We start from the raw sequence: 15,317 nt of genomic DNA on the forward strand, positions 1-15,317 counted from the left end.
AAATCTACCAGTGCCGGACGGAAGTTGGGAGGACCAGTAAGAACCAAGCACTGAGGCCTGGAAAATAAAGTAAAGTTTTGTGTTAAGAGAAACAGCATTGTCTAACTGTGGCATTATCAAACTTGGAAAGGTGGGGTCGATCGGCCTAAAATAATAGACATGAACTAATACTTGTCAATGGATACACAACAAATTTAAAACAGTCATACTCAACAAAAGACTATAGGATGTAGAACAGGATTATGACAAATGCTACAGCATTAAACAAATTGGAGTAATAGTTTACGATTAGATAATATGTCAGCAGCCATTTTATTTGAATTCGAGAATGTCAAACATTAATTGTACCCTGCCTCCATTACAATATTTTCATAACTAATCAACAAACGATAAAGACTTTTTAAAAAAACTGTTCCGAGGATTGTTCTTCACAGTTGCTTAGTGTTTAGGAGATTAAACTTTAATTTGTTATTACCTCAGGATACTGCTGGAATCTACTAATGACTATGATCTAATATACCAAATGATGGCTAGGAGTGAGATATATGAACGACTTTGTCTGTGTACAGAAATAAATATACTCAACTGATTCACTGGAAAAGACCAGGGTTTGAAGCTACGACAACACATTTGAACTTTAAGATGGGGCAGCAGTCAAACTCGAGGCAGAACCTTCTATGCTTTCAACAATTTAATTTTGTCATATAAATAAATTGGTTACTCTCTTGTAAAGAATAAATGATTCTTGAATGAAAGTAAGTTGAGCACTGTGGCCACTTGTAAATTGCTTGGTTACCCATAATTACCTGTAATTTTTAATGTGATCTTCCACTTCATTAAGTCCCACAGAATAGGACAAGGCCATATTATAGGAACCAGCTTGAACAGATGACCCCCAATTTACAGCTAAAAGGGGAAAATACTGACATTCAGAAACATGTACATTATTTATTTGAACATTTCTGCATCACACTAGGGTTTGAATTCCTCGGTTTACAAAAACAAAAATACTGTCAATCATTTGGAGCTATTGCAGTTAGAATGGCACAGCACATCACATTTAATCACAAACTAAAATAAATACTTAAACAGAATTCATCACTGGCTCAGAAACTGCAATGAGTGTATCATTCAGATGGTAAGTAAAAAACTTGTGTATACATCATTACGGTTCATTGTACATCTCAAACATTTCTCAAAGGGTTCTGAAGTGAACTGCAAAACACATTAGAAAACAATGGACATTATGGAAACAGAACAAAAATACAGCCTTTCTCCATTGAACACATTGCACTATGAAGTGACTCAATCCAGTAACATTCACAAAAAGCGTTCAGTGACAAGTGTAAAGCTTGAGGGAGTCTCAGAGTTACCAGTCCCTTTGTAAAGTAAGGCTGAAAAGCTTCAGACAATGGCCTTTATATGCAGGGAACTGTAGCAATCACTTTGGACTTCAAGCCATATAGACTGGCACGGTATGGCAACAACCTTGTTGGTTATGACAGACCTAGGTATTCCTGAGGAAAGGAGGGGTGATGGCTCCTGCTCCTGAATGCAGCTTAGTGACATCTGCTAAAATATGTACACCTGCATATTGGGCAGTAAAACAATTATAGTCAACTTCGATACCTGCCACACTTGATTAACTTGCTGACCCCTGCTGCCTAGGTTCATACGGTAACAGCTACCATTTAGATGCACTAACAGGGCGAAATGGTGGCTACAATTCCAAACACGTTAAACCTTCATTAAAAAGCACAGTGTGATTTTATTTAAACATCTTCCTCCAACCACAAAGAAGATTAACCATTACTATAATCAACAAGAGGGAAAGTGAGGCCTGCAAATGCTGGAAATCAGAGTCAAGAGTGTGATGCTGGAAAAGCACAGCCGATCAGGCAGCATCCGAGGAGCAGGAGATTCGACGTTTCGAGCATATGATTCCTGATGAAGAGTTTATGCCCGAATTGTCGATTTTCCTGCTTCTTGGCTGCTGCCTGACTGGCTGTGCTTTTCCAGCGGCAGTCTCTTCGACTATAATCAACAAGCTGTGTCAGACTTCAGAGTATAGTCAAACCAGTGAACCCATCATTAGTATCTCTATGCTTTAACCTTTGGTGTAAAACAGAATGCACTCATAATACGTACAGTAGCAGCTTTCCTGTCACTTACCAGGCTTTTTGTACAAGGCATATGCCAGGAGGAAGGCAACAATACCAATAGCTATGAGGGCTGTCCACCACATCAGTAAAAACATGATAACCACGGAAACTACTGCAAAAAACAGGGAGGCCCACTTGTTGTAATATCTGAATGAAAGTCGCCAACCTTTTTAAAACAAAGTAAAATTTAAAAGTGATAGGAGTGATATCCAGTCTCTGATACTCTGTGGACGTTGTCAGTATGGCTACACTTTAGGACCAGAATTTTAGTGAAACATATACACTTCTATATTGTGTTGTTGGTGCTCTGACCGAAGCCCACAAGGACATTCCCAATGTATAGCAGATTTATATTATACAGTACAATATAATACAATAAATCACAGGAACAGGCTCTTTGGCCCACCAAGCCTGCGCCGATTCCAAATCCTTATTTGGACCCACTTCTTATTGCCCAAATGTGCTTTCTATCCCTCGGTTCACCTCCCATTCATGTGTCCATCAAGATTCACCTAAAATGTTGCTAATGTGCCTGCTTCCACCATCTCCATTGGCAGTGTGGTCCAGGCACCTGCCACCCCAAGTGAAATGTTTTCCCTGCACCTGTCCCTTGAACTCTCCCCCTCTCACTATGAACTTGTGCCCTCTTGTGGTTAACTTTTCCACCCTGGGAAAAGACCTCTGACTATCCACTAACTATGCCTGTTATAATTTTGTAGACTCTATCAGGTCACCTCATATTCAAGAGAAACAAGATTATGAACTGTTGCATTCGACTTCAACAATGTCTACATAGTACAATGAAATAAACAGCCATGGAACTGTGCGTGGATTACATTATAAAGGAGACTTCATGATAAAATTACACCTCGCAGTTCATTGAGGGCAAAGCTCACCTACAGGAACTATTATAATCCACTGACAGAAGAGTCAGGTCATTGTCAGAATACTGTGTTTCTGAAGCTCTCACTCCCTATTTTAACTGCTATTTTGTGAAATGTTCTCAAAAAATACACTTTTCCTTCAAATATTTGGCTTATTTTACATGTCGTTCTGCTATAACACACATTTCATCAGCGTGAATTGGCTATAACACGATTGATGAATTGTGGATGTTGTTTGCATAGTGTGAACTTTCTGTTGAGCGGTTATAGTGGGTTTCCCATGCGAAATTCTATGTAACACAAAGTTGCAGAGGAACATAACTGTTGCATTATAGCAGAACAACCTGTAACATATATTGAAAAGCTGTATTTTCTCTTGACTCCCAGAAAGACTTAGCGCCTTCTGAACCCAAAAACGCTTTGGCTCAATCACAGTCATATCAAGGAACCGGATGCCTTTCGTGCTAAACGTTCACGAGAACCAGAATAATACATAAGAAAGCACAGTCTAGTGAAGGACAGGAGTGAATGTATAACTGCACGCTGCCTATATCTGGTCTCCAACAGATTTTTGGCCCTGATACCTATTTGTATTTGATATCAGCAATAATGACAAAATCCACATGCAAACTTCTTGAGAAATAAAAAGTGAAAAACTTGCCTGGAGAATTGGTAAGTGAAGCATGGAAGCAGCTAAAATTGATGAGTGCATATGAGCACAGGAAGAAGTTGGAGATGATTGAAACAATCATATTCAGTTCCACTGTTTGTAAGAAAACAGAACCACACAGGTTACAGGTGATGTTAGATTTCATTGTTGACCATTGTGCAATATGTAAAGGCATCATATAATGCCCTCAAACACAGTCGAACTGACGCATCTCAGGACTTTGAAGGAATCTGTGGTATGTCTCTTCAGGCACTTCTCTCTCCAAAACACTGTTCTGTTAAAACAGGGTTGTCCGACTTTTTCACTCGAGGGGCCACATCTCATGTTTTTCCCTCACTGGAGGGGCCAGTGAGAAAATTTCACACAAGGAAGGTTTGCTACACCAGTGAGCTTGAATCAAAAATTGATTGTTTTGCAGAGTAATTAATAAAAATAACCATTAAAAAGAGTCAAGCAGCAGAGCTAACTTAATAAGAAGCTCCAGACGATGGTGTGGGGGCTAGGGACACGCTAAGGAGTAACTAACCTTGCATTTGCCTGCGAGATGGCTTTGGTAGAATTCTCAAGTGGAATGTGAAAGTGGGTTCCTTTGAAGCCTGGATTTTCCCTGTCTTCCAGCTTGCTTTGTGGATTGATGCTTTGGGGAAGGTAGGTCTGTGTCCAGCTCAATCCCACTACCTCAACCCCCTCCAAAAAACAGACAGACACACAGCACTGCCAGCTCAGGTCTGGGAGGTTTGGGGTTAATAACACTCACAAGCAGCTCTGAAGGTGGCAACACACAATTCCTACCTCCCAGTCCAACCCACCAATTGTCCTGAGCTGTGTTGCGGCAGCAACCACTGTTCCTCCTTGCTTCCCTGTTGCATCCAGGCCACCTGCCTCTTTTCCAAGCCAGGGTCTCCCTGAAACCTTCCCAGTTCCCCTCCCTGCAGATTCACCATAAGTGGCTCCAAACTATTCATGTTGTGTTGCTCCACCGATCACAGATTATTCCTCTGGCACATTCACTACACAGTGCACAAATGCAGGTTAGAGATGGCCTCTGATCAAAGGGGCAGCTCCATATAATATCCTCCAGTTACCTGTAGCTGTATTGTGAACAGCAGCTTGGCAGCTTGGATAGAACCCCTCAGCAGGTGGGACAATGATATTTTAAAATTTCTACTGTAATAGTCTCTCTTGCGGAGCTTTTACAGATTTGAAGACCAATGCAACAAATCTTAGCAGGATTTACACACTTAAATGGTAAGGCCCAATGGGGTGTTGCTGAACAAAGATACCTTGCAGTGCAGGTTCATAGCTCCTTGAAAGTGGAGTCCAAAATTGGAGGCGTAGTGGACAGCGAAGAGGGTTACCTCAGATTACAACAGGATCTTGACCAGATGGGCCAATGGACTGAGAAGTGGCAGATGGAGTTTAATTCAGATAAATGCGAGGTGCTGCATTTTGGAAAAGCAAATCTTAGCAGCACTTATACACTTAATGGTTAGGGGTCCTAGGGAGTGCTGCTGAACAAAGAGACCTTGGAGTGCAGGTTCATAGCTCCTTGAAAGTGGAGTCGCAGGTAGATAGGATAGTGAAGGTGTCGTTTGATATGCTTTGCTTTATTGGTCAGAGTATTGAGTACAGGAGTTGGGAAGTCATGTTGTGGCTGTACAGGACATTGGTTAGGCCACTGTCGGAATATTGCATGCAATTCTGGTCTCCTTCCTATCAGAAAGATGTTGTGAAGTGTGAAAGGATTCAGAAAAGATTTACAAGGATGTTGCCAGGTTTGGAGGATTTGAGCTATAGCGAGAGGTTGAATAGGCTAGAGATATTTTTCCTGGAACGTCAGCGGCTAAGGTGTGACCTTATAGAGGTTTATAAAATCATGAAGGGCATGGATAGCATAAATAGGCAAACTGGAGGGCATAGGTTTAGGGTGAGAGGGGAAAGATATAAAAGAGACCTAAGCGGCAACATTTTCATGCAGGGGGTGGTACGTGTATGGAATGAGCTGCCAGAGGACGTGGTGGAGGCGTGTGAGATTGCAACATTTAAAAGGCATCTGGATGGGTATATGAATAGGAAGGGTTTGGAGGGATATGGGCCAGGTGCTGGCAGGTGGTACTAGATTGAGTTGGGATATCTGGATGGCATGGACAAGTTGGACCGAAGGGTCTGTTTCCATGCTGTACATCTCTATGACTCTATGACTCTAAATAACAGCTTGAAAAGAAGATACTGACATGCAACCCTGTAGCTATTATTCATAGCAATTGGTCTTCTAGAATGCTTTACACACTTTATAAAAATAACAGCTTAAATGCTATGAAAACTATTTCATAATTATCAGTAAGTTAAAGAAAAGCATTCCTTTTTTTATATAAAGTATTGCATGTTATTAGGTATTTTTCTTCAAAGCTAAATAATCTGGGATTCCTTATTCACTTCTAATATGTTGGATCGAAAACACCTTGCCACACTTGGCCATTTTACATATAACTTAGTCAGATTGAATTTTTGATCTTACCAAAGGACAAGACAGATATTTGGAGTTACTTACCTATGGAGAATGAAACCAATAGCAATGGCATAAGTGAGGAGGTAACTGTAAATGGGCTCGTTGTTCTTCCCGTAACCCTTCGCAAAGAAACCAATACCAGGATACAGATTGTCCTGGCACAGATGCTGTTGTGAAAAAGGTGAAAAAATATCGGTTCAGTTGAACTATCTATATTTAGGCAACAAATAACTAGGAATATTGGTACTATTGACACATTTTATACTACAGAAATCTTCACCCCATGATGATCACTAAATCACTACATAGAAAAATTAAACAATATAGAACTAATTGAATTTCAAGCTTAGCATCTCAGTTGATGAAGTAAAAGCACAAACTAATTGCTATAAATATCATGGTTTGGAGTCTGAACTTGAGGTTAAGTTATTTGCTTTTCCTTAAACATATATGTTATAGAGCTTCATATTGAAGGATTCTACAATGTCTTTTATTGAAGGATGGCGTGTTCCTTTGTCTATCGGAAGCCAATTCAGCACGGACTGCATCAGACTCAATGGTTTTGCACCAACAAGTCAAAGTTTGTGTGTGTTAGACTTAAGTCAAAGCATGTAAAATGGATGTTTTATGACGTTCTGAAGAAAACAAAATTAAGAATGCAGAGTATGGGAGAGGCTACAAAAAACAAATGGGAATGAAATTGGTTATGGACTATAGTGTGGAATGGACATTAGTGAACTGGAAGCCTGTTTTACATTCCTCCCAGTCTTATTTTCTAAATGGGAAGGAAAATCAAGAGGAGTGTATGAGGAACAGCTGTTTCACTGTTTCCGTCTCCTGGTCAAGCTGGGATTCAGCTCTAATGTTTCTTTATCCTGAATTCTATTGGTTTCATGGATGTTGAGAACCAGTAGCTCAATAGACGTTTTTTTTTTTACTGATCCAGTTTGTCACTAGATAGCGTTACCCTGCGCATTATAACAATAGCAATTTATATTTATATCATTTCTGTAACAAAGTAAAACATCTCAATGTGTTTATAATAGACTAATAATGTCTCAGCTGTCAGGACTTTGATATAATGTAAGAATTTCCAGACTTCTGTACACCACACTATTAATTTTAGATTGGTTAACAGAGTACAGACCAAATGATTGCCCACAAGTATTGAGGTCAAACCAGATTAACTTCATTTACATACTTCCCACTCAACTACAGAAACTGAAGACACGGATTGCTTAAGTGTGCAAATCAGAACAGAGAAGTTATCAGTTAATATTTAGAGAGGGAACTCCAAACATTAGAGAAAAAATGCTTAATATTCCAGGACTAACTTTCACCGGTTTCACAATTCAAAGTGAATAACATTACTGGGAAACATTACAGAAAAGTTAATTACAGTAGTTGGGTAGCTGAAGAAACATTCAATACCTGGAAGACTTTGGGGGCAGACACAAGGCAGGCAAGTGCAGAGGAAAGCGTAGCTCCAAAGATTCCAGCTGTAATCAAAGGGGCAAATCCAGACACTAGGCTCATAGGCTTTAAAGAAATAAAGGTGGAAAAAAATGTTTGTTATTTCATCAAACACCAGCATTACATCACTCTCATACAACATTGTCTTAATTCTAAGCATCAAGGCAAATAATCACTGCACATCATTTGTTGATAGTGTACAGCTGCAAATGTAATGTCGATCTGCTACAAAATGACCACAGTACAATGCTCACTGCAGATATCCTCCCACCGTGAATCGGCAGATATGCTCCCAATTTGATGATGCCAGGACTGCCTGCTAGTGTCTCACCGGCAACTGGCAATAAGTACAGGCAACATCAGTAAGGTCACAGCAAAACTCTTGCGTTGGACTGAAACAAAATTTGATGTCCATTACTGTGCATTGTATTAGATGATTCTGGGAAATAGAAGGAACTGAAAGATTGGAATATAAAGTACAAGAGAATATCAAGCCCCAGAGTAGGAAGAGCTGAGAGGGGAGCATCTCAGTGCAGACTGAAATTGAAAGAATCGAGACAGGACACAGAGAGAAGGAAGAAGCTGCAGAACCCGAAGAAACTCAGATCAAGGGCAGTCAGTAAATATTGAGGAAAGGATCCAAGGCAAAGAGACAGAATAAATCAACAAGGTTGAGATGAAGTGACAGATTATAAGTTTTGAACATCATGCTTATTTTAAGTATTAATTTGATAAGTTTAGTTTGTGTTTGACCGAAAGGGGACTTGGCAGGTCATCTCCATATCACTGGCTGCAAATCCTGGAAATTCCTGAACACTTCTTGTGGCTTCTTTGACGTTGTTAATTTGTTGTTGTGAATTTAAAATGAAACTGGACTTTGCCAAAAGATCCCTCTCCAAACCCAACTCCAATAAGGATCCTTGCCTTCCTTGATATATATTAATACCTTGCTTGTGTATGGAATACAACTTCAAAATCAGCAAAAGACACAAAACATGGCAGCGTTGTGTACCATGAGGAGGACAGTGATAGATTTCAAGATGGCATGAACAGGCTGATGAAATGGAATGGGCGGTGGGGGGTTCTCATGGCACAGGATGCAGATGAGTACTGAAAATGGGGTGATACAATAAACTTAAGAATACAACTCTAAAGGGGATGTAGGAACAGCAAGACCTGGGTGTACATGTGCACAAGTCTTAGGTGGTAGCAAGGCAGGTTAAGGAAGTAGCTGAAACTTTATTGCTGGAACAGCACAGCAGGTCAGGCAGCATCTAGGGAACAGAAGATTCGACGTTTCGGGCACATGCCCTTCTTCAGGAATGAGCAGAGAGTGTTCAGCAGGAGAAGATAAAAGGTAGGGAGGAGGGACTTGGAGGAGGGGCGTTGGAAATGTGATAGGTGGAAAGAGGTCAAGGTGAGGGTGATAGGTCGGAGTAGGGTGGAGGCGGAGAGGTCAAGAAGAAGACTGCAGGTCAGGAAGGCGGTGCCGGGCTGGAGGGATTCGGCTGAGACAAGGTGGGGGGAGGGGGGATGAAGAAACTGGTGAAGTCCAAGTTCATCCCCTGTGGTTGGAGGGTTCCCAGTCGGAAGATAAGACGCTCCTCCTCCGACCGTCGCGTTGTTGTGGTTTGGCGGTGGATGAGTCCAATGACCTGCATATCCTCGGTGGAGTGGGAGGGGGAGTTGAAATGCTGTGCTACAGGGTGATTGGGTTGGTTCGTCCAGGTGGCCCAGAGGTGCTCTCTGAATCGCTCCGCAAGTAGGCGGCCTGTCTCCCCAATATAGAGGAGGCCACACCGGCTGCAGCGGATGCAGTAGATAATGTGGGTGGAGGTGCAGGTGAATCTGTGGCGGATATGGAAGTTTCCTTTGGGGCCTTGGAGAGAAGTGAGGGGGGAGGTGTGGGCGCAAGTGTTGCACCTCCTGCGGTTGCAAGGGAAGGTGCCGGGAGTGGAGGTTGGGTTGGTGGGGGGTACACCTCCTCCCACCCCGCCCCCTGTAAAAACGCCATCCCATTCTCCCAATTCCTTCGTCTCCGCCGCATCTGCTCCCAGGAGGACCAGTTCAAAATACGCACAACACAGACGGCCTCCTTCTTCAAGGACCGCAATTTCCCCCCCGACGTGATCGACGATGCCCTCCACCGCATCTCCTCCACTTCCCGCTCCTCCGCCCTTGAGCCCCGCCCTTCCAACCGCCACCAGGACAGAACCCCACTGGTCCTCACCTACCACCCCACCAATCTCCATGTACAGCGCATCATCCGCCATCACTTCCGCCACCTCCAAACGGACCCCACCACCAAGGATATATTTCCCTCCCCTCCTCTATCAGCTTTCCGTAGAGACCACTCCCTCCGCGACTCCCTTGTCAGATCCATACCCCCCACCAACCCAACCTCCACTCCCGGCACCTTCCCTTGCAACCGCAGGAGGTGCAACACTTGCGCCCACACCTCCCCCCTCACTTCTCTCCAAGGCCCCAAAGGAAACTTCCATATCCGCCACAGATTCACCTGCACCTCCACCCACATTATCTACTGCATCCGCTGCAGCCGGTGTGGCCTCCTCTATATTGGGGAGACAGGCCGCCTACTTGCGGAGCGATTCAGAGAGCACCTCTGGGCCACCCGGACGAACCAACCCAATCACCCTGTAGCACAGCATTTCAACTCCCCCTCCCACTCCACCGAGGATATGCAGGTCATTGGACTCATCCACCGCCAAACCACAACAACGCGACGGTCGGAGGAGGAGCGTCTTATCTTCCGACTGGGAACCCTCCAACCACAGGGGATGAACTTGGACTTCACCAGTTTCTTCATCCCCCCTCCCCCCACCTTGTCTCAGCCGAATCCCTCCAGCCCGGCACCGCCTTCCTGACCTGCAGTCTTCTTCTTGACCTCTCCGCCTCCACCCTACTCCGACCTATCACCCTCACCTTGACCTCTTTCCACCTATCACATTTCCAACGCCCCTCCTCCAAGTCCCTCCTCCCTACCTTTTATCTTCTCCTGCTGAACACTCTCTGCTCATTCCTGAAGAAGGGCATGTGCCCGAAACGTCGAATCTTCTGTTCCCTAGATGCTGCCTGACCTGCTGTGCTGTTCCAGCAATAAAGTTTCAGCTTTGATCTCCAGCGTCTGCAGACCTCACTTTCTCCTCGCAGGTTAAGGAAATAATTAAGTAGGAATCCCAACTAAGCTTTATAGACAGAAGGAGACCGTATAAAAGCAATGAAGTTATGGTGGACCTTTCCAAAATAGAGGCTCTGCCTCAAACGAGTATCAAATTCAGTACGTTAGACAGAATATGAAGATTTTTAGAGAAAGTGCAAACAAAAGAATTGGTTCCACAAATGAGAGACTTCATTCCATAGACAGATTGGAGAAGCTGGGGTTATTCCCCTTCAAGAAGATTGGGAACAGATATTTAGAGGCAAGGTCAGGATGATAACAGGTGGATGAGGGTAAAGTGGTTGATGTGGTGTCTATGGATTTCAGTAAGGTGTCTGATAAGGCTCCCCACAGTAGGCTATTGCAGAAAATAGAGGCCTGGTATTGAGGGTGATTTGGCGATTTGGATCAGAAATTGGCTAGCTGAAAGAATGACAGAGAGTGGTGTTTGGTGGGAAATGTTCAACCTGGAGCTCAATTCCTAGTGGTGTATTGCAAGGATCTGATTTGGGGCCACTGCTGTTTGTCATTTTTATTAATGACCTGGATGAGGGCATAGAAGGATGGGTTAGCAAATTTACAGATGATCCTAAGTTTGGTGGAGTTGTGGATAGTGCCCAAGGATGTTGCAGGTTACAGAGGGACATAGATAAGCTGTAGAGCTGGGCTTTTTGCCTTGGATGGTGATGGCTAGCACCAGGGGACAGCTTTAAATTGAGAGGCAAATGGAGCTCAATGCAGACAAGTGAGAGGTGATTCACTCTGGAAGGAGCAACAGGAATATAGAGTACTGGGCTAATGGTAAGATTCTTGGTAGCGTAGATGAGCAGACAGAACTCAGGTGTCCATGTACATTGAAACCTGAAGATTGCCACCCAGGTTAATAGGGTTGTTCAGAAGGTGCACGGTGTGTTAGCTTTTATTGGTAGAGGGGTTGAGTTTCAGAGTCATGAGGTCATGTTGCAGCTATACAAAACTCTGGTGCGGCCACACTTGGAGTACTGTGTACAATTCTGGTCACTGCATCCTTGGAAGGATCCATTGGAAAGGGTTCAGAGGAGATTTACTAGGATGTTGCGTGGTATGGAGGGAAGGTCTTATGAGGAAAGGCTGAAGGACTTGAGGCTGTTTCCATTACATAGAAGGAAGTTGAGAGGTGACTTAATTGAGACATATCAGATGATCAGAGGATGAGATAAAGTGGACATTGAGAGCTTTTATCCTTGGATGGTGATGGCTAGCACAAGGAGACAGCTTTAAATTGAGAGGTGATAGATACAGGACAGGTGTCAGAAGTATTTTCTTTACTCAGAGTAATAGGGGCGTGAAACCTTTTGTCTGCAACAATAGCAGATTCGCCAACTTTAAGGGCATTTAAATGGTCATTAGATAGACATTTGGATGAGAATAGAATAGTGTAGGATCTATGGGCTTCAGAGTGGTTTCACAGGGTGGCTCAACATAGTGGGCCGAAGGGTCTGTACTGTGCTGTAATGTTCTTTGTTCTATGATAAAGTATAGGTCCTGGATTTTCTCCTGTTTCCAAACCCTGTGTCTATTTCTAACCTTCACAGGTTGTGTTAAACACCCCCACACGTTTCAGTCCTAGAGAACAGAATAATGCAGCATAGGAAGAGGTCATTCAACAAGAGGACCAAGGAATCCTACCACCCACCCCACTCTTCACAATCTTTCCCCATGTATTTGACATTACAAAACCTTTACACACTTCTGATATGTGGCATTGGAAACAGTAGCCATGCAGCAATAATAATGCAAATCGGTTTTATATAACTGGTAGAAAAAGCTTTGCTTTTGCATTCTATGTTTCTATTTATTGAGCCCATCAGAAGTGCCGGTTCCTGTATATTTCATTTTGCAACCAGAGCTTTGTCAGATAATTGCACACAACCTGTTGTTTATATTATGTAAACAGCCATTTTCCCCCCAAAATGGCTGTGAGTGTGACTTTCAGCAATTACATTTTCATTCTCACTAACTCATGAGTTAGGTGATGCAGTCACACAGTATCAATACCTTCTGCTTTTCTGTTAATATATGCAGAACCGGAATTAGAATAATTCAGTTATTTTCTCAATTACTAACTCTCCATCCAACTTAAAGCCACAAGACACAAGGAAAGCATTAAGCACCATAGTTTACATTGGAACAAGATAACAGGTGTAAGATATCAGTAAAAGTTTTCTTTTCCAAAATAAGTTACAAAAACTTTTGAACATAAAAAGCCATTAGCTAAAACACATCTTATACAGACTAGTGAGGCTACAGCTAATGCATTTCCATTGTGTATATTCAAAGCTGGACCATTTTAATCAGGCAGTATTTATTCTCTTTACTACTTTTCAGATCTCAATTTCAGATTTACATTTAACAATTGACTGCATCCACTGCATTTGCCAAGAACTTATTACCTCAGTGATTTCAGGTTTGCTTGGATCCCAGTGAGACAATGTTCTTTTGTTGACAGCTTTAAAACTGCTTTCTCTCTTTTGAGACCTCCTTTGCATGGAAACAGAAAACAGGAAGAGTAGGCAATTTGGTCCTTCAAGCCTGCTGTCTTTCATGGTTGATCACCAACTGAGCACCCTGCTCCCGCTTTCTCTCTATACACTTTTGATCCCTTTGGTCCTAAGAATGACACCTAACTCCTTGAGAACGTTCGATGTTTTGGTCTTAACTGCTATCTGTCATAGAGAATTTCACAGGCTCACCACTCTGGCCGAAGAAAATTCTCCTCATCTCAGCCCAAATAGCCTACTTCATATCCTTAGACTGTGACCCCTTGGTTCTCCCCAGACATTGAAACATCCTTCCTGCATTTATTTTGTTACATCCTGTTCGAATTTTATAGAGAGATCCTCCTTCATTTTCCTAAACTCTAATGAATATAGTCCTAACAGATCCAGTCTCTCTCCAAATGTCAATGTTGCTGTCCCAGAAATCAGTCTGATAAAACTTCATTGCACTCCCTCCATAGCCAGAATATCCTTCCTAAGATAAGAGGCCAAATCTGCACACACCACTCCAAGTGTTGCCTCACCAAGACCCTGTACAATTGCAGCAAGACACTCCTCCTCTTGCTATGAAGGCTGATATACCGTTTGTCTTCTTTCCTGCCTGCTGCAGCTGTATGCTAACTTTCAATGAATGGTGTACAAGGACACCCAGGTCACATTGCACTTCAACCTTTTCCAATCAGATAATAATCTGCCTTCCTGTTTTTGCGGCCCAAGTGGATGACCTCCCATTTATCCACATCTGCCATACATTTGTTCACTCACTCAACGTGTCCAAATCACACTGAAGCATCTCAGCAGCCTTCGCACTGCTCATCCTCCCACCCAGTTTTGTGTTGTCTGCAAATCTGGAGATATTACAGATGTTTCACTCATCCACATCAGTAATAGTTATTCAGAATAGCTGGGATACTAGCATAGCACTGGTTCATGAGTTGCTGCCTGCCACCCGGTCATGTTCATGTTCATGTTCCATCACCTTCATCGTACCTGCATGCAGACTCCACGTACCTGCCCCCTCACGTGTCGCCTTCTTGCTCCTGCACTTCACTTTCAGCCTCAATATTCCTCCCCTCTGCCCTAGCTGACCCTCCCTTCCAGGCTCTAGTCAGCTCCTTGCGGCCTCCTTTCCCTTTCTGCTTACCCCCTTTCACTTGCTTCCCTACACATACACCCATAGATCTAAATAGAGTCATAGATAGAGTCATATAGATGTACAGCATGGAAACAGACCCTTTGGTCCAACCCGTCCATGCTGACCAGATATCCCAACCCAATCTAGTCCCATCTGCCAGCACCCGGCCCATATCCCTCCAAACCCTTCCTATTCATATACCCATCCAAATGCCTCTTAAATGTTGCAATTGTACCAGTCTCCACCACATCCTCTGGAAGCTCATTCCATACATGTACCACTCTCTGCGTGAAAAAGTTACCCCTTAGGTCTCTTTTATATCTTTCCCCTCTCACCCTAAACCTCTAGTTCTGGACTCCCCGAACTCAGGGAAAAGACTTTGTCTATTTATCCTATCCATGCCCCTCATAATTTTGTAAACCTCTTATAGGGTCACCCTTCAGCCTCCGATGCTACAGGGAAAACAGCCCCAGCCTGTTCAGCCTCTCCCTGTAGCTCAGATCCTCCAACCCTGGCAACATCCTTGTAAATCTTTTCTAAATCCTTTCAAGTTTCACAACATCTTTCCGATAGGAAGGAGACCAGAATTGCACGCAATAGTCCAACAGTGGTCTAACCAATGTCCTGTACAGCCGCAACATGACCTCCCAACTCCTGTACTCAATACTCTGACCAATATAGGAAGCATACCAAATGCCTTCTTCATTATTCCATCTACTTGCAACTCCACTTTCAAGGAGCTATGAACCTGCACTTCAAGGTCTCTTTG

At 43.1% G+C, this 15,317-nt stretch overlaps 1 protein-coding gene across 1 annotated transcript in view; it reads right to left on the minus strand.

The window, feature by feature from the left end:
• slc12a3 (solute carrier family 12 member 3) overlaps positions 1–15,317 on the minus strand; it is a 66,244-nt gene that overhangs the window by 21,523 nt on the left and 29,404 nt on the right. Inside the window, 6 exon segments of the mRNA XM_087995590.1 lie at positions 9–57; positions 807–906; positions 2,173–2,328; positions 3,708–3,809; positions 6,248–6,392; positions 7,657–7,764. Coding sequence (XP_087851716.1) covers positions 9–57; positions 807–906; positions 2,173–2,328; positions 3,708–3,809; positions 6,248–6,392; positions 7,657–7,764 — 660 coding nt within the window.

This window comes from Chiloscyllium plagiosum, unplaced genomic scaffold (assembly GCF_037043375.1).
Source record: "Chiloscyllium plagiosum isolate Xiang-an unplaced genomic scaffold, Cpla_swu_hap1 HiC_scaffold_17, whole genome shotgun sequence".
Taxonomy (NCBI): Eukaryota; Metazoa; Chordata; class Chondrichthyes; order Orectolobiformes; family Hemiscylliidae; genus Chiloscyllium; species Chiloscyllium plagiosum.